Source organism: Thermothelomyces thermophilus, chromosome 1, assembly GCF_000226095.1.
Source record: "Thermothelomyces thermophilus ATCC 42464 chromosome 1, complete sequence".
Classification (NCBI taxonomy): Eukaryota; Fungi; Ascomycota; class Sordariomycetes; order Sordariales; family Chaetomiaceae; genus Thermothelomyces; species Thermothelomyces thermophilus.
Window position 1 is genome coordinate 10,716,914 of NC_016472.1, and position 20,627 is coordinate 10,737,540.

General features: G+C 56.3%; 7 protein-coding genes across 7 annotated transcripts; 4 read left to right on the plus strand and 3 right to left on the minus strand.

The window, feature by feature from the left end:
• Nucleotides 1-2,949: 2,949 nt before the first annotated feature.
• Nucleotides 2,950-5,267, minus strand: MYCTH_2299849 (uncharacterized protein). The gene is made up of 4 exons (XM_003660924.1): nucleotides 5,204-5,267; nucleotides 4,602-5,141; nucleotides 4,379-4,533; nucleotides 2,950-4,320 (listed from the first exon to the last, which is right to left on the minus strand). The coding sequence occupies exons 2-4, from the start codon at nucleotides 4,866-4,868 to the stop codon at nucleotides 3,084-3,086; spliced, it is 1,659 nt and encodes a 552-aa protein (XP_003660972.1). The 5' UTR covers nucleotides 4,869-5,141; nucleotides 5,204-5,267; the 3' UTR covers nucleotides 2,950-3,083.
• A 1,330-nt stretch (nucleotides 5,268-6,597) lies between these two features.
• On the plus strand, nucleotides 6,598-9,257 carry MYCTH_2299851 (uncharacterized protein). Its single transcript, XM_003660925.1, has 3 exons — nucleotides 6,598-6,999; nucleotides 7,069-8,217; nucleotides 8,275-9,257. Exons 1-3 carry the CDS (start codon nucleotides 6,750-6,752, stop codon nucleotides 9,168-9,170), a joined length of 2,295 nt encoding a protein of 764 aa, XP_003660973.1. The 5' UTR covers nucleotides 6,598-6,749; the 3' UTR covers nucleotides 9,171-9,257.
• On the minus strand, nucleotides 9,243-10,829 carry MYCTH_2299852 (uncharacterized protein). Its single transcript, XM_003660926.1, has 2 exons — nucleotides 9,950-10,829; nucleotides 9,243-9,872 (listed from the first exon to the last, which is right to left on the minus strand). Exons 1-2 carry the CDS (start codon nucleotides 10,548-10,550, stop codon nucleotides 9,316-9,318), a joined length of 1,158 nt encoding a protein of 385 aa, XP_003660974.1. The 5' UTR covers nucleotides 10,551-10,829; the 3' UTR covers nucleotides 9,243-9,315.
• A 1,615-nt stretch (nucleotides 10,830-12,444) lies between these two features.
• MYCTH_2299854 (uncharacterized protein) lies at nucleotides 12,445-14,074 on the plus strand. The gene is made up of 3 exons (XM_003660927.1): nucleotides 12,445-12,727; nucleotides 12,936-13,460; nucleotides 13,628-14,074. Exons 1-3 carry the CDS (start codon nucleotides 12,509-12,511, stop codon nucleotides 13,973-13,975), a joined length of 1,092 nt encoding a protein of 363 aa, XP_003660975.1. The 5' UTR covers nucleotides 12,445-12,508; the 3' UTR covers nucleotides 13,976-14,074.
• Nucleotides 14,075-14,080: 6 nt separating this feature from the next.
• MYCTH_2299856 (uncharacterized protein) lies at nucleotides 14,081-15,890 on the minus strand. Its single transcript, XM_003660928.1, has 2 exons — nucleotides 15,349-15,890; nucleotides 14,081-15,215 (listed from the first exon to the last, which is right to left on the minus strand). Exons 1-2 carry the CDS (start codon nucleotides 15,732-15,734, stop codon nucleotides 14,399-14,401), a joined length of 1,203 nt encoding a protein of 400 aa, XP_003660976.1. The 5' UTR covers nucleotides 15,735-15,890; the 3' UTR covers nucleotides 14,081-14,398.
• Nucleotides 15,891-17,634: 1,744 nt separating this feature from the next.
• MYCTH_2116433 (uncharacterized protein) lies at nucleotides 17,635-18,422 on the plus strand (the record flags this gene model as incomplete). Its single annotated transcript, XM_003660929.1, has 3 exons — nucleotides 17,635-17,784; nucleotides 17,904-18,124; nucleotides 18,254-18,422. 3 exons carry the CDS (start codon nucleotides 17,635-17,637, stop codon nucleotides 18,420-18,422), a joined length of 540 nt encoding a protein of 179 aa, XP_003660977.1.
• Nucleotides 18,423-19,544: 1,122 nt separating this feature from the next.
• Nucleotides 19,545-20,507, plus strand: MYCTH_2029285 (uncharacterized protein; the record flags this gene model as incomplete). Its single annotated transcript, XM_003660930.1, has 2 exons — nucleotides 19,545-19,622; nucleotides 19,758-20,507. Coding segments are annotated over 2 exons (828 nt in total), but the record flags the coding sequence as incomplete, so codon positions are not given.
• Between the last annotated feature and the right edge of the window lie 120 nt (nucleotides 20,508-20,627).

Genomic DNA, 20,627 nt, shown 5'->3' on the forward strand with positions numbered 1-20,627 from the left:
ACGGGAAAGGAAAAAAAAAAGAAATGAAGAGAAGAAGCGGAAGGGTGAGCCGAGTATTGATGGGGTTTATACTGCCGACTTCGATCTCGCCTGTCGATCGTACCATTTGACGGCCCGATTCAAAGACCAAGGAGACAACCGCCGGGAGAGGGGTTCCAAACAACCAACCTGGGATAATGTACGGTCCGCAGTACAGCATGTTTGCCATTGCATATGTTATCCATACTTGCAAGGCGTGGGGTAGGCAACGGGGGAAAACCAGGCCGAGCGCTACACTCTGTTATTCGCCTCAGGGGTTAGATAGCACCGAGCCGCGTCTGATTGGCACCCGCTCGTTGTCTCGCATGGTGCGTGACAGGGTAAAGGGGCCGGAATTAACGGGCCTTGGAGCCCTGCAACGTGCACACCCGAACAAGGCAAAGGTGACGCTATAAGCTGTGGAAGCTACAAGTGTGAACATGGAGCGGGAACATCCAGGGTACATTTTGCTGCTGCTCGTTGTGCACATCAATGGTTGTTCCAAGTATTGTGTATACATACATACGTACTTACAAGACAGCCTGCAACAACACGATTGGGGTCAGTATTTAGTAAACTGTGTTGGAGGATCCTTGGGGTTTGCACTCCACTGAGGGGAAGGGCGGGAATCTGGGGAAGAATTACTCCACACGCTAAGTGAGGAAGGTCCGGAGAAAGCGGCAGGAAGGAGGTGGGAAGCCGCCTGCACAGTTCGGCGGAATATAAGGCAACGTTGCAGCCCAAGCGGGACCACTGGGCACCGGGGCACGAGAAGGTGGTCAGCTTCGTCTTTTCACCTTCCCAACCTCGCCACGTGCTTTCGTGCGGGGAGCAACATCCTTGTGGTTCGTCAACTCCAGTCTGGCAACAATCTCAGCAATTCTCGCTATTCAGCTTTGGTAAAGAGTCAAGTGATCGCCGGACGAAGCAGGGAATTCTGCGCCGTGGATGTTGTCGACACGCCGAACGGATAACCCAACCTTGTTTGGCGTAGTGTAGGCACAGCACCTGCACCTGTAACTACGCGCGTAAGAATGTCCTTGTACTGTACATTATGTATGTATGTATTCTACATACGCTAAGCTGGGGTCGGATGTGGAGGATTGGGGAAAGTGCTAATTAGAGATTACTCCGTAAGCATCAATCTTTAAGCGCTCCAAGGAAAAGCAGCAGTTCGAACTCGTTCACCCCCTTGCGCGATGCTTTCTATCAAGGGCAGCCCTTCGCCACACCACCCCAGGAATACGCCTCTCTCGTACTGTCGGCCAGACTTCGGGAGCCCAATGCGCTGCTGTCCCCCCATTGGTGGGCAATGCACCCGAAACGAGACAGGGTCCTTCGCCAGTCGGATACCGGCAGTATACGGACGAACCAAAATAAGGGAATCGGGGAACATGATGGGTTCAACGGTCGTCTTTTCTACATTCCCGTTTCTCTCTGTTCCCCCCTCCTTCTCGCTGGCATACTTTTTTCACTTCTTTTCATTAGCCTTTTTTTCTTCTCCGCCCTACCGAAGCACATCAGCATAGATTCTGCTTTCAGCCCTGCGATGAGAGCGATGAGCTTGGCAGGGGATAATTAACTTGCAGCCTCAAAAGGTGGGGTTACGCGGGCCGAGAAGCTTGGTGTATCCAAGACTTAGCATGCCTCTTCAATCCTAGTTGGAGATCGTGTCCTGGCATTCCGATTTGCTACAAGACAAGGACCGTTTTCTCGGCAGACACAATGATACACTTTGACTCCGGAACCAGGCTCGGCACCAATCAAGAGCATTTCGACGCTGGCGAGTCTATCTCACGTGGCTGCATCAAAAGCTGCGCGTCAGCGAATACGCTAATAGTCACTGTGTGGCTGGCGGGAAAGCGAATGAAACGGGGAGCAAAGTCCCACAATTCTGATTGTTCCCGTTTAGCAACGCCCATTCTGTCCATGAGTATCTTTGAGGTACATTTCCGGAGAGCATGTTATTGGCTGGCTTGTAATAGTCCTTGAACCGTCTAACAGACCGGCATAGGTACACGAACTACCTCCTATAATTAGCACCCCTTTATGACTCTCAGCAGCGCCGTAACACGGGCAACCTTTCCTGACGTCGTGCCCAGCAATCCAGAACAATGGGGTTATGAGATGGCATAACTGCTGGGGCGAGTCGCAGACATTAAACTTAAAACCTCAGGTAGACGTCTAGACGACGGGTTCGCCCACTATGAAGTGGAGCGTGAACCCGTAGGAACTGCTTTCTGTAATTCAAGGTACCCACGACATCACAACCATCTCGAAGTTACGCTTTCACGGATTGATAATATTCCGCAATTATACTTCCGGGGTTTGGATGAGGATGCGACTAACATTGGCATCGTTGTCGGTTGAAATTACCTACCCTACCTAACAAATCTGACATCGCTCGCAGAAACCAGCGGGTGAAAGGACGGACGGCGGTCGATGGGGGAAGGGATCCGTTTCATGCCGGAAATACGTTTGCCCAGGAAAAGCTTACCGCCGAGGTCGAGCTTTAATTACACTTGCTCAATGGCTAATTCAGACAAAATGGTACTGATATAATTTGCCAACAGTGACAATCATTCTGTCTCACCCCTGGCAGGCCACGTTTGGTGCTCATACTGAACAATAGTATGAGAAACTGCATGGGTCTGTATCCAGGAATCCTGAGCAGGGTTTCCGTAGTCCTCGGCAGCTAGAGATGACACCTCTTCCTACCGCTAACTGCTCTCCATTTTTTGTATCTCTTGCCTCCCCCTTTCTTTCTTTTCTCCTTAGATCACACCTATCTGTTTGAACACTACGTTCGGCATTGTTGCTGTTTATCTTGCACTCGAGGCGCCATCAACAACAGAGAGAGAGAGAGAGAATGCGGTGTTTCTCCTGGATCTGGCCGGGATCCTGGTCTGGATATGGTCTGGGTGTTCCTGGAGACGCTCCCACGATATCACGCCGCACGACAAGTACTCATCATCGGTTGGGGTGCTCTATCATCAACTAATGATATGTGCATACATACACGCTTTACTCAGGAAGAACCACCCAACTACCAAGATATACAGCCGCTACAATATCTCGCTGATCTTCTTGACCACCCTCGACTCGGATCCATCCTCGCTACTGCAATAACTCCCCGCATTCTTGAATCCGTCTTTTAGATTGTACTCCTCGGCCGGGCCCGGGCCCGGCCGCTGCTCCTCGACCTCGATGTGCTCGTCTTCGAGCGTCTCGTCCGAGATCATCTTGGGGTTGAACGCGAACGAGCCCTTGGGCACAAACGTGGACGCCAACACGAGTGCCGAGATGACCGTCATCTGCACGCCCGCAGTGAAGAGCAGGCCGGTGCGGACCTCGCCGCCCCCGTCGGTGCCGCCCGTTCTGTTGTACACGCCGTCGAGGTATCTCCCCAGGAGGGTTCCCGCGACGGCGTAGGTGGTGATGTAGAAGGAGTAGAGGAACGCCATGACGGCGCCGAGGGCCGACACGTTCTTGTTCTGCGACTCGATGCGGGCCAGGGACGCCTGGATGTAGGCGGCGAGCGACACGTCGCCCGAGGCCCAGCCGTACGAGATGGGCGCGAACGTGGCGGCGGCGATCCACGCCTGGCCGACGCGGCCCGGCGGGGGCCGCCAGAACGGTATGTACCAGACGATCAGCAGCATCAGCGCGTCCAGGCGCAGCCAGGGCATGGGCGTTTGCACGGCGTTGGTGAAGAGGAAGACCGAGAACGCGCCGATCAGCTCGCCCAGGTTGGAGCCGCCGACGATGATCTGCGCCCAGGCCGAGTTGCCCATGTATCGCTGGGCTATCTGCGGGGCCACGTTGTTTTCCAGGAACCGGTGGGCGTAGAGCGCGACCGAGTAGCCCGGCACGAGCCAGATGAACTTGCGCGAGGTGAAGAGGATCCTGGCGCCGACCCAGATCGACTCGACAAAGAGGTAGAGGCCGCTGAGAGCGGCCTTGAAGTAGGACGGCCTTTCGATTGCTTGCAGGTGTGCGGTCCGGCGGCGGAAGCCCAGATCGCTGATGAAAACCCAGGCAACGGCGCTGATGAGGAAGCAGGCAGGCGTGACGATAAAGGCCATGTTGTTGCCGAGCTGGGGGATGATGACCAGCCCTGTCGTGAATGCCCCGGCCGTGCCGGATACCTCGTAGAATATATGAACCATGGAATCCAGCCTCTTCAGCTTCTGGATGTGTCCCCCAACAATATCGCGCGGGATGACCCGGCGGATGAGCTCCACCATGCCGTACACTATGCCGCACGCGCAGTACACCGGTATCATGATGTCTGTGTTGTACCTGAAGGGTTGTTAGCGGCCAACCTGCCCCCTCTAGATTATGATATGGTTATCCTGACTTTCCGTAGTGGCCATGGTCGCGGTGGTTGGTGCGAGAAGCTGCAGGCATGAAGGTACCTCCGGTCGCCGCGTCGATAATGAGTAAGAGAGCCGAGCAGGCTCCAAAGATAACGATGGCACAGGCGAGCACATTCTTAGTAGGATATCTTTTCACCTGAGTCGAGCTTGTTAGAGTAATGTCTCCTGATGTCTTTTTTTTCTTGGGGGGGGGGGGGGTTGTACCAAGGGTCCAATTAGAATGGAACCGATACATTGACAGGCCTGATTTAGCCCAGTGAGCAGACCGACTCGCTCAAAAGTTCGGCTAGGCGTTCCGTTGATGGCTGCTTCGTGATCGTATCTGTTGGTGGCAAGTGCTATGACCGAGCCGTTGAACGCTTCAAGACCGAACTTGTACACCATAATCCCCGCGATGTACAGGGCAATGTTGCGGCGCTCCTGTGGGGTGAAAGACCGGAGGCTCTCCCCAAGGTTGCCAAACGGTCCCATGTTGAAGCAAGAACGGCATCAAGGTCGTGAAGAGGGACGCCTGAGCAGACGACGGGTTCAAGGATCTGAAAGTCAATGTGGGGTGCCGCGTGCGATATACATACACATATGCTACGTGCCCATCGGGCCCTCCCACACACACGTGTGGGGTTTGCGCGCTCGACGTGGCCCCTGGGCGGGTGAGGAGGTCACTTAACCCAAAGATCGCTTCGGTAAGGGAATCCACGGTCCCCTAATGGGAACACAAGCGGCAGCGATGGGTCGAGACTCAATCTAGAACCCCTTGTCAGCCCTGCGGCAGGTGGGGGGTTACAAGTGTAAGTATGTACTCGTACCTTAATTACATATGCAATCCGCACATACGCAGTACATGCGCCTCTGCCGCCTGCTGATGATTTGGCGCTTTGCCGCGTCGGGTGATCCCAGGTGATCCCAAGACAACCAAGAGGCGTCAGGTTTGAGCGTATGTACAGTTCAGCGGTATGTTGAACTTGGCTGCAGTCCGAATGCGAACGGGCCACACCCGATGTACCGCGGGAGCTCGCGCATGCGCCGCATCTTGTGCGGTGGTAGCGTTATCTTGTTGACCGAGTTCCTTCCCTCGGACGGGAGGTTGGTCTCGGTTTGGTAACCGGTGGTTCAAGGGATCCCGGTGACCCTGACCTGACTCGCAGATTCTGAGCTATTTCGACAGCAATGCACTGGCAGCCTGCGGCGTGAAACCCCTCGATCAATGTCAGAGCAGGGGTGGGGGGGTTGGTTGCTTGCTCTTTGGGAGCCAGACGTTCGTGCACGTGGTCTTGGCCTCGAATATTCTGCGCAACCCTAAAACTGACCTTGTCACACCTTGTTGGCCCAATGCACTGGAGCGGATATCGAAGCCGAGCGATGGCAGATGCACACCATTGGCGTGCCGACTTGGGCAAAAGCAGTTCGAAGTCCGATGTGTTCCCCGATTGCGCAGCTCGAAACCGAGCTGTGCTCGAGTTGGTGGCTCATGGTTGTGACCCCCTAGAACAATGGTAAACAAGTGATGCGGGCTCAGGAATATATGTTGGAAAATCGTATTTCTATACCTTCTGATGACACTATTACCCGTACTAAGCAATAATTGACTGGAGTTGGTATTGATTCAGCATCTTTACCCTCTGTTTGGGCGGGCAAGTTCGATGCAAGATTCAATTCCTTCAATTCCACGGATGAATGTACATATGTACATACAGTACATGGTACTACGGATAAGGCAGGCACATCCCAAGCGCGCAATCTCCGGTTTGGACCGAACAGTTTGCAGCGAATGAGCGATGCGCAAACGAGCACGATGCTGAATCGGACCCTTGGCGCCTCAGAACCTCAACCGAGAAACCCCCACCTTCCCGCGAGTGACACCACACACGCACTACTTTGTCTGGCATCTGATTATCGGTGGCCCTCTCCACCGCGCTTCTTGGACCTTGGAAGTGCAATGCAGGCGCGTGTCGCAGCGCACCGCTAGCACAGGGTTCAGAACTTCGGCTCGGCTCGTATGATACTACACCACTATTGCGCACCCAAGACACCCTGGACAGTCCATACATGTACCACGCGATGCAGCATTCAAGTTCCAGTGGCCTGGGTCAGGCTTGGTATGTACTGTACAGTATTCACTTACCTTGGCTTCCAGGAAGCGAGGATTGCCAACGCCAACGGAACAACGGAACTTGATGGATCCAACGCAGTCTTCCACAAAACCTTCGATTCTCTAATTAGTCCTCCACTGTCCTCCAACGTGTCGCGGGTGAATTGGACGCGTTTCTTTCTGTCTTGTTCGTCCCCTTTTCGCTCGACTACGTTGACGCAACCGAGTCGTCACGGTCGGCTCTATTCACCAGCGTCCCGGTAATGGCAGGAGATGAAGACCTTCTCATCCGGCCCCTGCGGGACGTGGTCTCGATCGGGAAGAACGCTGTGGCCAGCACCACCCTTGTCCCTCTCCATGTCCCCGGGTCCGCGGGCCATGCCGATCCCATCGCCAGCGCCGCACACGCCCTGCTTCGAGAAGGCCAGCGCGCACTGAACAAGGTGCAGAGTATCTGGCAGGACCAGGCGAGCAAGTACGACGATGGCGTTCGGGATGCGATCGTGCAACAAGGTAAGACGTCTGGAGTTTGTCACTACTCGATCCGGCTCGCTCTTTACTGACTTCAATTCCTCGTCCTAGCCTCCATTGAGAAAAAGCGTTTGCATCTTGAGGATCTCCTCCGGAATTTTCATGGTTCTACCCAGTTAGAGGAAATTGATCAGGCAAGATATGTTGCCCTCCGCGCAGCAGCCAGGGCGCTCGCCCTCGATGTTGTTGAAACTGCAAATCGGCTCCAGCTGGAGACCACGGCGCCTGCATTGCCGCCAGGCGGGTTCCCTCCTCTACCCCCCCTACCATCTCGGCCAGAGACGCGGGCTGGTCCCGGATCTCGTCCGCAATCCGCCCACTCCACCCGCCCAAGAGCTCCGTCAAAAGCGAACACAACCCATAGAGGTGCGGGGCATCGATCTCTTGAACTGAGCGAGCCTGCGCGGCAGCGTCCGGGAGTCCCCCGGCGTTTGTCGGCTTCGTCAAACGAGATGTCCGCCGAGGCAATTGCAGCACACCGGTCTCAGTCAAGCCAACATGCCGATGCCTGTTCGCCTTGCCAAACAAACCCACACGACTCCTACTCCTTCACACCTCCCACTTCTCCAACCGCGGACCCGGAAGAATTACAAATTGGCAGCCTCACACCGGTTACATTGGAACGCAGGAGGACTTTTGACTCTCCTCCCAGCCCAGGCATCACCGAAACCAGCAGGTCCGTCATGTCAACCGCCAGTATATCCTCGTCGGCCGTACTGGCCAGCCTAGACTCTGTGGTCCTTGAGGAGGAAACCAATGGACCGGACTCTGCAATCATGGATGAATCAAGAGCCTCGGTGCCGCCTCTTGTATCGAGAAACAGCAGCGCAGAATCCGGTAAGATTGGATTCGACGATATGTTGAGGGAATCTGGCTACAACAGTGACTGGCGCAAGTCGCGGCCGGAAACTCCCCGGGCCCCTGACTGCGCAATACGCGAAGACAGCACATATTACAAATTGAAGGGACTTTGCAGGGGTGCCACCAGGTTTAGGAAGGATGGGCACTGGGGGAGCATAAAGCTCACTTCCGAGTATGACCATGGCGTTACTGCTACGGGAGCTGGTGCGGGTGACATGCTGAGGGCATCTGACGGCATCATAGTCCCCTTTCAGTACGAAGTAACCATGGTCGGGGCGTGCGGTGACTGCGGATACGCTCACAGTTTAGACGACGTTGAGCTCGACAAGGGAAATAAGCGTAAGTCCGTTTGTCCCCGCGTCTTTCTCCATCCTTTGTTTCTGACCTGTCCCTCAGCCGAAGCGATTCGCACCTCCGAGTCCGGGGCCCGTTACCGCTTGCGGCTCCTCTTCAAATCCCACCTCCGGCAAAGAAGCAGCGCGGAAACGCACTACGCCTGCCTCTGGTGCGTGCAGGCGGGCGCCTGCACCAGAGAAGGAGACGCCACCGTCTTCCGGTCGCCGGACGACCTCCTGCGCCACCTCGCGCGCCACCCCCAACCGCTCGCCTCCATAGCCGGCGTCTCAGTGTGCTACGGCAAACTGCCGGACTCGGCGCCTCTGGAATTCGACCTACACCTTCCCGAGACCCCGATCCCCGTGCCGATGCCGGAGAACGTGGCCAGGCTGCCGACGGCAATCGCCGTAAAAGATCACTACCGTCGTCCTGGAAGGGGGAAGCTAGACAAACCGCCGAGATACGAGGCGGACATGCTCGAATTCATGGAGGGCGCCTGCGTCGTGGGAGTCATGTTCCCTGAAAAATGGGGAGGGAAGTATTGCCTCGGGAGACACGACGGCGATTTCGGAGCATTCCCGGCAAAGGCCATCGAGTTGCGGCCCCCGCAGGAGACAGAGATACCGGCTGGTGGGGAGAGCGGCATGAGCGTGACGGCGAGATGGAAGTGGCAGCCACCAGAGACTGCAGGAGCGCCATGGCTATCATTTGGTAAAGGGGAGGTCATCACGAACGTGCAGTGCCTCTATGCAGACTACTGGTGCTGGTCAGGCACGAACAGCAAGGGGAAGACAGGAGTGTTCCCCCAGTGTTTTATCGACCTGCAGACGTTGAGAGGACAGGAGCCCGTCGCAAAGAAGCAGAGCAGGGGAAGGAGTTTCTTCGGATCTCGAACCAAGGGGAATGCCGCATCCAAGAGTAATACTGCCGGTCACTCAGAGTCGGCGGCGTCATAGAGTTAAGAAATAAGACCCCGATACCCGGGGTGCATCATATTATCAGATTACGCCAAAAGCCGAGACTGATCAATCCCGGTTGCTATGAAGTCCAAACGAAAGGGGATCGACCGACCCGCACGCGATCGAACCAACTCGAACCTAACTAAGCCTTCCACTCCGACAGCAGGCTGTCTAGTAGCTCATGTCGCCTCGCGGCAATGTCGAACGTCGCGTAGCTTTCCTGGGCCCCACCGGCCTTGACCTCTGCGAAGGCTTCGTACAACGCGCCGATGCCCCTTGCCTGGAACGGTAGCTCCTGCTGCCAATCGGCCCACTGCCACTCGACCTTGTCCACGGTGTTCGTCTCATAGTCGTGGACCTCAAAGAAGGAGGGCACGGACTCTTCGCCAGCGTGGATGAACGTATGCTTCGGGGAGGTCACTTTGATCTCTCCCTTCTCACCGGCAATGGTCCACGACAGCACGGGGTCCCCGGGGAACGGCTGGCCGCGGCGGAAGCGGTAGTGCAGCGTGGCGTTGGGTTGGGTAATGTGGGACTCGTTCCACTTTCCGGAGACCAGAATCAGGTCGGGCACGGTGGACTGGGCGGTCCCCACGGCATTGCCAGCTCCGTCAAGGAGCTTAACCTCGGGCCGCTGCAGGTGGAAGTCGCCCTTAGCCGAGGCGAGCTCGCCAAGGACGGCCAAAACCATTTCAAAAACTGCGTCGCGTTAATCATCAGGGTTGCTTCCCTCATCCCCTCCGAGTTCGCAATCACGCAATAATTATAATACTCACTATGCGCGAACCCAATCGTATAGACATTCCCCCCGACCTCCCGCTGGGTAAAGTACGAGAGGCTCTGGGGGACCCCGTGCCTGTCGTTCAAGCCGCCAAACACCCTGAGCTCGGAGCTCAGCACCTTGCCGATCCTCCCACTCTCCAGGACTTCCCGCAGTTTGGCTACGACGGGGGCCTTGCCGCCCTGTAGCCCGACGATGGTCCTAACACCCGCCTTGGCGGCCTCGTCGGCCAGCTCGCGCGCGAGCCGCCCGTCCTGCGCCAGCGGCCACTCGACGAAGACGTCCTTGCCGCGGCGCACGCTGTCGAGGACGGTGGCGTAGTGCTTGTCGACGCGGGTCGTGCACACGACCAGGTCGACGCCGTCGTCGGCCGCCAGCTCGGCAGGGTCGCCGTACGTGCGCGTCGTCTCGAGCGGCAGCCCGTACGCCGCCGCGGCCGCGCGCGCCGCCTCGGCCGTCGAGTTGAGCAGCGCCACCACCTCGTACTTGGACCGCCCCCGGGACGAGAACAAGTAGGGCAGGTGGGCGCGCGAGGCCCAGGCCGTCTTTGCGCTGGAGGAAAGGCCGATGATGGCGACGCGGATGCGATAGACCATGGTTGTCTCTGTTTCTAGATCCGTGTGTGTGTGTGTGTGTGTGTGTCTTGTGTTTTTGCGTGTATGCGCGTATGGGGTTTTGGCGATGTTTTCTTATGCTCGAATAAGGTCGATTTGTGATCCTGTACGATTAATATGGGAAGTTCATATCGATACTCCGGGCCGTTATGTACACTTTAGTCCACTAGTCATAGTATCCTGACATCAGACCTAATAAAGCATTCCTCGCATCGCCGAATTAGAAATCATCTTCAGCAAGAGGGCGGGTGACAGGGTGGTGAGTTCGGATATTACTGCATTTGTCATCACCTCGGACTGTCACGCCATGACCCAAGACCAATGAACACTGTCCTCTCAATCCTGCCACAGTATATGGTAATCCGTATGGATTACTATCCATATGTATGTACCTGCCATCGATGCACGAGGAGCTCATCGATCACAAGCCTTCCGCAATGGCTTCGCAGTGGGGGCTTGGAATCGGGGAATCGGGGGGAATCGGGCTTAGCCGAAATGTCTTGCTCATATTGACAGAGATGCCACTCGTGCGCCACCGTTGTGTTAGCCTGTATGAAACTGCAAAAGCGACGCCGCAATTGCTACTTCCAGCAATTGCTCCTAAGTAGGTATTCTGACAGCCTGTGCGTGGAAGGGGTTCACTATTATCTAGCGAGGCTGTCTCCCCGAAACACATTCATTTTTTTAAAGTAATTATACGTAGGTAATTAGCCATGGTGCAATCGACTTGTCATGATTAACAATGCCGTCGAAAGACGCCCCATGCCCCCCCTTCAAAACATGCTGAAGAAGGGCGAAGAAGAACATTCCTTCTAATTATGTGCTTGTTCCTCCACGTCTTGGGATCAGCATTGGTAACCCTAACCCCGGCTGTCACACAGCACTGGCAAGGTCCCTGGAAGGAGCTTGGTGCACCAAGCCCGCCCGATTACATTGTGTCTCGGAGCTATTCTGCAGCCGCCCGAGGCAGCCGACACAAACTCATGGATCTCGTGCATGTCCTGGGGACTGCAAGCCACTCTCGTGTTAATTATGCCATGAGCGTAACCGAACCCTCACAGCCATATCACCCATTGCCGTATTGTTGCTATGAGAGATCTGATAACGGGAGAGTTATACGGAGTATGTACAAGCCATTGCTTAAAACAAATCGGGACGCGTCAGCCGTTCGGCAGGGGAAACTTGCTAAATAATTATTCGGCAGGCTAGATATGACGGCAACGATTCTAAGCCACGACTCGCTTACATAAAGGTTATTTTTACACGCCTCGCTTACATAGAGGCTTTTTTTTTACACTTGGGCTAACTGATTGATGCAACACCAGCAAACTACGATTGGCTGTTGATCATCATCAGTCTACATGCCTTACCGACGAAGGGCATTGCACCTGGGCTGTCCGCCCATCAGGCGCGGAATGAAACCACCTCGGCGAGCGGGTTGCGCCATTGCATCTCGTCGACGATGGGAGAAGAAGCAGAACAATTCGGTGGCAGGATTGCATGTTAGGCAGCCGCTGCACGAGTTTCTGGGGGGAAATCCTTTTTGGCTGGCCAACCAACGAGCGGTCGGCTTGCGTGGACATTGCGTGGCTCCAGGGCGCGGTTGACCGTTGGCCTATTATTCTTGGCCAGCATGTCTGGCGTCTGGCAGCATCACTATTATCATCCATCTTAAATCCTTCATCGCAGGTTCCAGCCATCGCATCCTCTATCTCAACACCGCCTAATTATAGGGCGTGGCGTAGAGTGATGATGGCTTAGCGCTCAGGGGAGGGGGAATGGTTGGTGGTGGTAGTAATCAGTGGTTCTCCAATATTTACATATTTAAGGGTGTCTTACAGGAATTGACAGACAATTGTTAACTTACAGCGCCCATCACAACCTTTCTCGCACCTTCAACAAACCTTCGAACGAGCTGAACAAGGCCCAAACTACCGCAGATGTCGCTGACCCAAGCGGCCACCCGACTTCTCCGGCGCGACGATGACGAAGACTGCGTCTGGGTCGAGCCCGGGCCCAACGGCCACGTGCCCCCGAGCGAAACGGCCTGCAACTCCTACTACAACTTCAACCCCCAATTTGCCCCTGCCGTAGCCGTTGCCGTCATCTTTGGCATCTTTACCGGGATCCATGTCGTCGAGGCCTTTGTCTTTAAGAAGGTCTGTCCTACATATTTCCCTTTCCGTTGTTTCGTTGTTGTCGGACTTTTGGTCTTCTCCCGAAGGAAACTTCCACACCCACCCAAACCCACCAAAGAGAATATAAAATATAAAAACAAAATAACCACAAAAAAAAGAACAATAAAATACAATAGATAAACAATGGTTCCTAAGATTGCTCCCCCCCTCCTTTGCTGACCAATGACAGCGATACGCCTGGGTCCTCATCATGGGGGCCTTGTGGGAGACGCTCGCGTTCGTGCTGCACTCGCTCGGGTCCCGGGACCAGCAGAACGAGGGCTACTCCACGTCGTGGACCCTGCTGTTCCTGCTGGCGCCACTGTGGATCAACGCGTTCGTGTACATGACGTTCGCGCGCATGGTGCTGTACTGGCACCCGGAGAACGGCGTGGCCGGCCTGCGCTCCGTCGTCATCGCCCGCTTCTTCGTCTTTGCCGACATCCTCAGCTTTGTCGTCCAGCTCGTCGGCGGCTTCATGGCCACCGCTCAGCTCCACGGCAAGCTCGGCCTCGCCGCCGTGTACGTCTACATGGCCGGCGTGGGCCTCCAGCAGTTCTTCATCCTCGTCTTCCTCGGCCTCATGATCGCCTTCCAGCGACGGTGCAGCCGCGAGCCGCTCTACGACGATGATGGCGACTCCGACGCCGCCGCCGACAAGCCAAGCTGGAGACCGCTGCTGTACGGGCTCTATGCCGTCTTGGTCTTTATCACCGTGAGTGTCCCTTTCTTCCTTTCCTTTTTCTTCCTTCGAACAGAACAAGGGGGGAGACAAGGTATTCCCGGAAAGTAATTACCTGATTGTTTTGTTTAATAATTATTCGTTTACCTGCCTACTATTACCCTGCCTAATTACCTGACTCTTTATGATCGCAAATACAGATCCGCATCATCTTCCGGCTGATCGAGTACTCGAGCGGGTTCGGCCTCGACAACCCGATCCCGCTGCACGAGGAGTACGCGTACGCGCTCGACTGCTTCCCCATGATGGCCGCCCTCCTGATCCTCGCCGTCCTCCACCCGGGCCGCTACCTGCGCGGGCCCGAGAGCGAGTTCGTCCGGCTGTCGCGGAAGGAGAAGAAGGCCCGCAAGCGGGAGAAGAAGGAGGCACGAAAGGCGGAGAAGGAAGCACGGAAGGCGGATAGGGAGGCCAGGAGACAGGCCGGGAGGGAGAAGAGGTCGGCAGAGCAGAGGGCAACCGACGAAGCGAACTCATCCCTGCTTGCTTGATCGGACGCGACGGTGGTGTCTGTGGCCCCTGTCCCCACTCAGTCGGTCGGCTGGCTGGCTGGCTCGCTGGCTGGTTTGACCATGATCTCACAATGCCAGTGACGTTTTGGGAAGTTGCTCTGTTTTGTCTCCTAGGGCCAGAGAAAGGCGGGAGTCCGGTGTTGTGATCAAGAATATGACGGGTGGAATTTGGGAGGGACTACTAATTAATTATGCCAACCAAACCTGGTAATAATTAATGGCTTACACATACATACACAGACAATATATACATAGAGGTCTCAATTCAACTTGTGTTCAACCTAGCAGTGTCATCATCGATGATGGGGGAGACGGGGTCGGCCGGGTCGAGGATGACGTCTTCGTAGCCCTTGAGGATAATAACCGAAAGAGGTAATTCCCCCTTTGCCCCCTTTGCCCCCTTTACTGCACCCAGACGACTGCGCTCAGGCCGTCCTCCTGGCCGGCGCGGCCCTTCCGGCCGACCTCGAGGTTGGCGACCAGGTTGCCCAACTTGCCGGTGTCCGGGTCGCGGGCGATGATGGCGACGTTGGACGAGGTCTGGCCGCCGACGGCGACCAGGGTGCCGTCGCGGTTGAACTCGAAGGTGCGCGGGTAGTACGAGTACGAGTTGGCGGCCCCGAGCCAGGCGAGCTCGCCCGTCTGCTCGTCGATGGTGTAGGTGGCGATCGAGTCCTGCCCGGGGCCGAATGTCTCGTCCGCCCGGTTGCTCGCGTACAGGAAGTTGCCGACGACGCGGATCTCGGCCGCCTTGGTCGTCGGCCCCCCGCTCGTGCCGGGCTCGTAGGTCGACAGCGTCTGCGTCTTGTTGAGCGCGAGGCAGCCTCCTGCGGCCGCCTCGTCGTCGTCGTCGTCCTCCGGGTACTCGACGTCCCAGGCCGAGACCGAGTTGCCGAGCTCGTTGACGACGTAGGCCTTCTGCAGGCCCTCGGCATTCTTCCAGAACACAATGTGGCGCGGCCCGTCGCCCGGGCCGGCCTGGCCCTCGGAGCAGGCCGTCAGCTCGCCCGTCTCGGCGTTGATCCGGAACACGCGTAGGAGGTCGGCGCCCAAGTCCGGCACGACCATGTAGTTGCCCGTCGGGTCGACCTGCGCCTCGTGCGGGTGCGGAACGTCCTGCCGCGGGTTCGGCCCTTGCCCTTCCATGGTGAACTTTTCCAGCGCCAGTCGCTGGCCCCCCCCAAAGGGCATCTTGTACGTCGTCAGCGTCGAGGGGGTGCTGCAAAGCCCAGCCGTCAGCCACCCTTTGTTCTTCTTTCTCTTTTTGTCTTTCTTTCTCGGTGAACAATAAAATTGAAAAGAAAGAAGAACAAAAACAAAAACAAAAAAAAGGTGGGTATTAATTAACGTACTACTCGACCGTGGCCACGAAGCCCTTGCCGTCGGCGCCACCGTACAGCGCGCCGTGGACGCTGTTTCCGGTGGTCTGCAGAGTCCCGGTCAGCGTGAGGCTGCCGTCGTCGGCGATCTCGTACTCGGCGCTCGAGCCGGAGCCCAGCCACGACTCGTCAAAGCAGTACACCTTGCCCGTGTCGGAGTACAGCTGCAGCCAGGCGGGCGTGGCGCCGCACCCGTCCGTCTCGGACGTGACGGACAGCGTGCCCGTCGAGTTGGATGAGCTGGTGAAGGACAGGCTGTAGACGGTGCCCGAGAAGTGAGACGCGATCAGATGGGCGCCCAGCGCGCCCGGCGCCAGCGCCAGTGCCGCGGCGGCTAACAGTTGGGTGACTGGCGACATGTTGTTCTATGATGTTTTGATCTAATTACTCACTCCGTTACCGCCGAACCGAGGTTTCGCAGGTCTCAGCCCCTCACTTACACAGTATTTCGAGAAATCCTTCCCGTGGCTCCCGGTTCCTTGAAGGACCGCAGTTATTATATACAGGCAGGAGCGCTGTGCGCATGGGATGAGACCAGGGGCTGTCGAGGTATCTGTCTCTTTTAGCCGGAACGCGCTGCGGAGTTCCATGCAGGACAAAAGGCCATGGGGCTGTGGAGCTGGGGTAGTATGCTTGCAGTACGGAGTACATACTGCAGTAATACGGAGTGTTCGGTAAGACAATCAGCTTCAAACATGGCTTTAAACGGCAGCGCCTGCCCCGCGTCTCCCCTGACTCCCATGTGGGTTATTAGCCGGATCGGCAACGGCCACGGTGCCGTGCCGGGCTGCTGCCCCACGGGGGGGGGGGGGACGGCATAAAGCGTCACCCCTGGTCGCTGGAAAGGGAAACACGGAGCTGGGATGACAGAAGCGCACCACTCGCATTTTTTGGGGTTTTTTTTGGGACCCAACCTGCCGGCTGAGCTGTGTACTTGGCTTTGCCTCGTAGATGCTTGCCTTACCAAGGAACAGGGCCAGTCGGGTAAGATAATATGCTGACAGCAGCCGGCGAGGGCGTGATAAATTAACCGGACCAGATACCGCCACGGACTATTACACCTAGTAGTAGCCCGTGAAAACACATTACTATGGACTCAACAAATGGAGCATATCAACCATGCCCGGTTAACAGTAACAGCTCTCTGCGTGCGTCTACTGAGCGTCAGCATCTGTCGTGAGACTCGATTCTTTCTACAATGTGACGCAAGCTCTGAAGATAGATATCCTAGCATATTACCTTGAAGTACCAATACCAATTATTATTGTTCAGATCCTTCTAGAGGATACATGCATCCAATCACTAGTTGATCATCGTGGTCAACAATTGGACAGTGCTTCTAATTATGTCTGGGTGCGCCACAACTGCAACAAGCGTATTTACTATCAAGCGTCATCCTTCCGGCTAAACAATCCGCATTAGGTCCATGAGACGCAGCCCAACTAGCAGAACTGTCCCAGAGGCCAAATATGATCCCGAAGACCAATGATGCTTGCTGAACAGTGTGCACGACTAATGCGGAGAAAAAGCCTGGTTGAGGGCGAGGCAGCCATGGGCGGAACGAGGCCTCGGGGCCGCAAAGAAGGCAGGCGTTGTTGATTGAACTTCAGTATGGCTCAACTAACATAGTAGACATCCGTCCCTCTGCCAAGATAAAGATTCAAGTCTCCAGCACTGGCGTTTCGTCAATGGACCATCCGGAGGTGAGCTCCGCACCTCACCCTATACATGCCGACTCGAACGCGAGCGTAGCGGAACGACGAGTTGGCAGGTTATTCACAAACCGGGCGCGAGATTGCCGTCATCTTGTCATATTCATCTGATCCCGTACAACCGAGCGTGGTGCTGCTTCGAGTACGCCGATAACGTCATGCCCCCATTCCCCCGTTTCGGAGATGCCCGGGAGCGGACCTCCGTAAATTAGCTCCTTACCTAGCAATTCAAAGATCTAAGCGTCTACGCAGCATTGCAATTGGTTTTTCTTACTCTAGTAGATGATCACGGACCGAGTCATAAGTTAATTAGATCGGATAGGCAGATACTAGGTAGCAGCTCATACGCCGGCACGAAACATAAGGTAGGTTGACGGAGTGGCAGCCGGGGTTGCCATCCGAGCGGTATATATAAGTAGTCTGCTCCGAGTGCTTCTATCCCATCACTTCCTGGTCCTTCTTTTTGTCGTCCGTTGGTGCTTTTCCGTAATTATCATATACCGACGATAATTATTATATTCCACAAGAGTTGCATCGTCCTAAAAAAATGGCGATCTTCAGCGGCCGCACTGCGCGATCCCTGCTGGGTCTCAACAACTTCATGATCCTCTCCTCGTCGGCAATTCTCACCGGTATCCTGTCGTACTTTCTCCACCGGGGCCTCAGATTAACCCACCTGATATACAACGAGGTCATTGTGCGTTTTAACCCTGGTCCGGCTCTTGAGGCAGGCAGTCTCCAGCCAGAACTGGGCTGCAAACAGCCGGACGAGTCTATAAAGAGTCTAATTAACTGATTGACCAACCGCCTCCACAGGCCGTCATCACCCTCTTCTTCTACCTGTTCGCCGTCGTCCTGCCGGTGCTCAAAGCGTACCGCGGATACATGCTGCCGCTCAACCTAATCCTGACCTACCTGTGGCTCACGTCCCTCATCTTCTCGTCGCAGGACTACAGCGGCGGCCGGTGCCGCTGGAACGCGCTGTTCTCCCGCTGCGGGCTGAAGCACGCCGTTCAGGCCTTCTTCATAATCGGATTGTGCGTCTCCATACAAAAAGACCCCTTCTTCGCCCAGATCATAAGACAAATAATTACAAAACCCCTGGCTAGACAACAGGAATGGTTTTTCGCCATCTTGCTCTGCTGACGGTTGCCGAATAATTACAGCTGCTTCCTCCTCTTCAACACCATCCTCGAGGCCCTCATGTGGGCCAACCACTGGCGCAGCCGGGAAGGAGGTGCCGGCGATCCGGAGAAGGACCGCCCCCTGGCTACCACTACGGGTGCCAACACCGCGGGTGAAACCGGCGGAACCAGCGGAGCGGGAGGAGCGTGAGGAGCCGGCGCCGCGCAGGCTGCGGCATCATAAAGGGGGTTTTAGTGCAGCAGTGTTTGTGCGAGCGAGAGGAAAGGCCGAGCATCGGCTCTGGCTACTATATCGTGTGGAGCAATCAGGTGCAACGTCTGTTGAGACTGCTTTCAGCCAACCGAGGTTTACCCCCCCTCCCTTTCGGGCCCCGTGGGGATTCACACAGCATCGCAGCAGCCGCTGTCGAAGCATCGATTCGTGGTTCGGTTTTCTTTTGCTGCTGCTGTGTTGTGAGCGACGTGCTGCGGGATGGGCCTGGCCTGCGTAATAATAATAACGGAGGGCAAAGATATCTGTTATAATTAATTGTATCTTATCAAAGTGGCTCCCCAAAACATAAAGTCGACTCCATAGTCAGAACCCTAGTAATCTCATAGGTGGGAGTTGGAAACCTTCTCCAGCCGGAATCAACTGTTTAAGAATTAATCATGGAACCCTCGCATACTAGGGCAGGAAGCATTCTGACAACCTCTCCATGCCAACAAATGCCTTGGCACTTGGAGTGGCGATGTAATCTGGCCGAACGTCTCTCTAGCGAATGCGAAATGCGATCGTAGTGAAAGGTGTGATGACGCGTTATTGTGGCATTTGTTGGTCGCATACGTTCGTGGAGAACGTAATTAGCAAGGCAAGAGCTTGAATGCGGAGGCTTGCACCTCCCGGACTCGCACTCGCATTTAACTCTGCAATGGGCAAACGGTGATTGGTCCAACAACAACCTCGAGGTCCTCTCGAACGGAGCCAAGAACAAGCCGACCATGGACGATCATTGGCACCAAACCGGCGCCAGATTGAACATTGATAGGTACAACCTTGGAACTATCTGCACTCCGTACAGCATAATTATAAAAATTGGAAGAAATGCCGGAGCCGGTCGAGCTTTTTTATTGCCCGAGTTTCGTCTCCTCTTCTTCCTGACTTAATTACCTCTTCAGGGGTATCCCGAGAAAAGAAAAAAAGTCAACCGGACCTTCTTTCTGGAGGTAATTATTGTATTGCTTTCGCAATAGCACCGAGCATTCACAGTTGTACCGCCATACCTACTCTCTCTATACAACACCGAGTCCCGTACTCGACCATCGAGCGGACATGGCTCCCGCAAGCATCAAGCCCATTTTCCCCCCGGCCAAGGAGCACTACCCCCACCCGCCGACAGGCGGACTCGCGGTACGTTGGCGATTCTGCCCACCACCCTTAACCTCCTTCCCTCCCCGTGCCTGTGCCTCTCAAGAGCGAGCGAGCGAGCGAGCCAGCGAGAGACTAGTAGGTTGGTTCGTTCGACTGACAAGACGGGCTACACAGAGCCTCTTCAAGGACTCCTTCTCGCTCCCGACCCTGCTGGCGCTCGGGGGCCTCGCCCAGGCCGTCCTCTCGCTCGTGCTCCCGGCCCGGTACGCGCTGCTGCCCCTCCTCTTCGTGCTGCTCCGCACCGTGGTCCTCACCGTCCGCGATGCCAACTCGCTCCCCGCCTACACCGCCCGGCTCGGCGTCATCCCCGGCCGCACCTCGGGCCAGGTGCCCAACCCCAGCTACGACCCCCGGGGCCCAGAGGGGAAGGAGGGTGAGGGGGAGGGGGGTAGATGGGCGACCCCGGCCTTCGGCCCCGCTCCGGCCGAGCAGGGCGTCGTGGTGCTCCACCTGGGCGCGCGCTTCAACCACCCGCTGGGGGGGCTGGGCCCGGGGGCCAAGGAGCTGGGGGACCAGTTCGAGGCGTGCAACAAAGACCTGCTGGCGCGGGCGGGCGAGTTTGGGTGCCTGGGGATGACGTCGTACCGGGGTGACGGCGCGGAGGCGCGCAACACGCTGCTGTCCGTCTACTACTTCCGCGACCTCGAGGGGCTCAACCGGTTCGCGCACGACGCCGTCCACCGCCGCGCCTGGGACTGGTACCACCGCGAGTGCGTCAAGCGCGGCGGCTCCCACCTCGGCATCTTCCACGAGGCCTTCGTCGTCCCCGCCGGCGCCTACGAGACCCTCTACGTCAACATGCCGCCGACCCTGCTGGGCGCCGGCCAGGCCCACGTCCGGAACGAGGCCACCGGCGAGGTCGAGCACCTGCCCACCGTGGTCGACGCCTCGTCTTCGCTGTGGCGGAGCCAGTACACGCGCATGAACAGGGAGATTAAGCGCGAGCACGTCCCAGAATGATTCGATGAGGTAAGGATGCTGTTG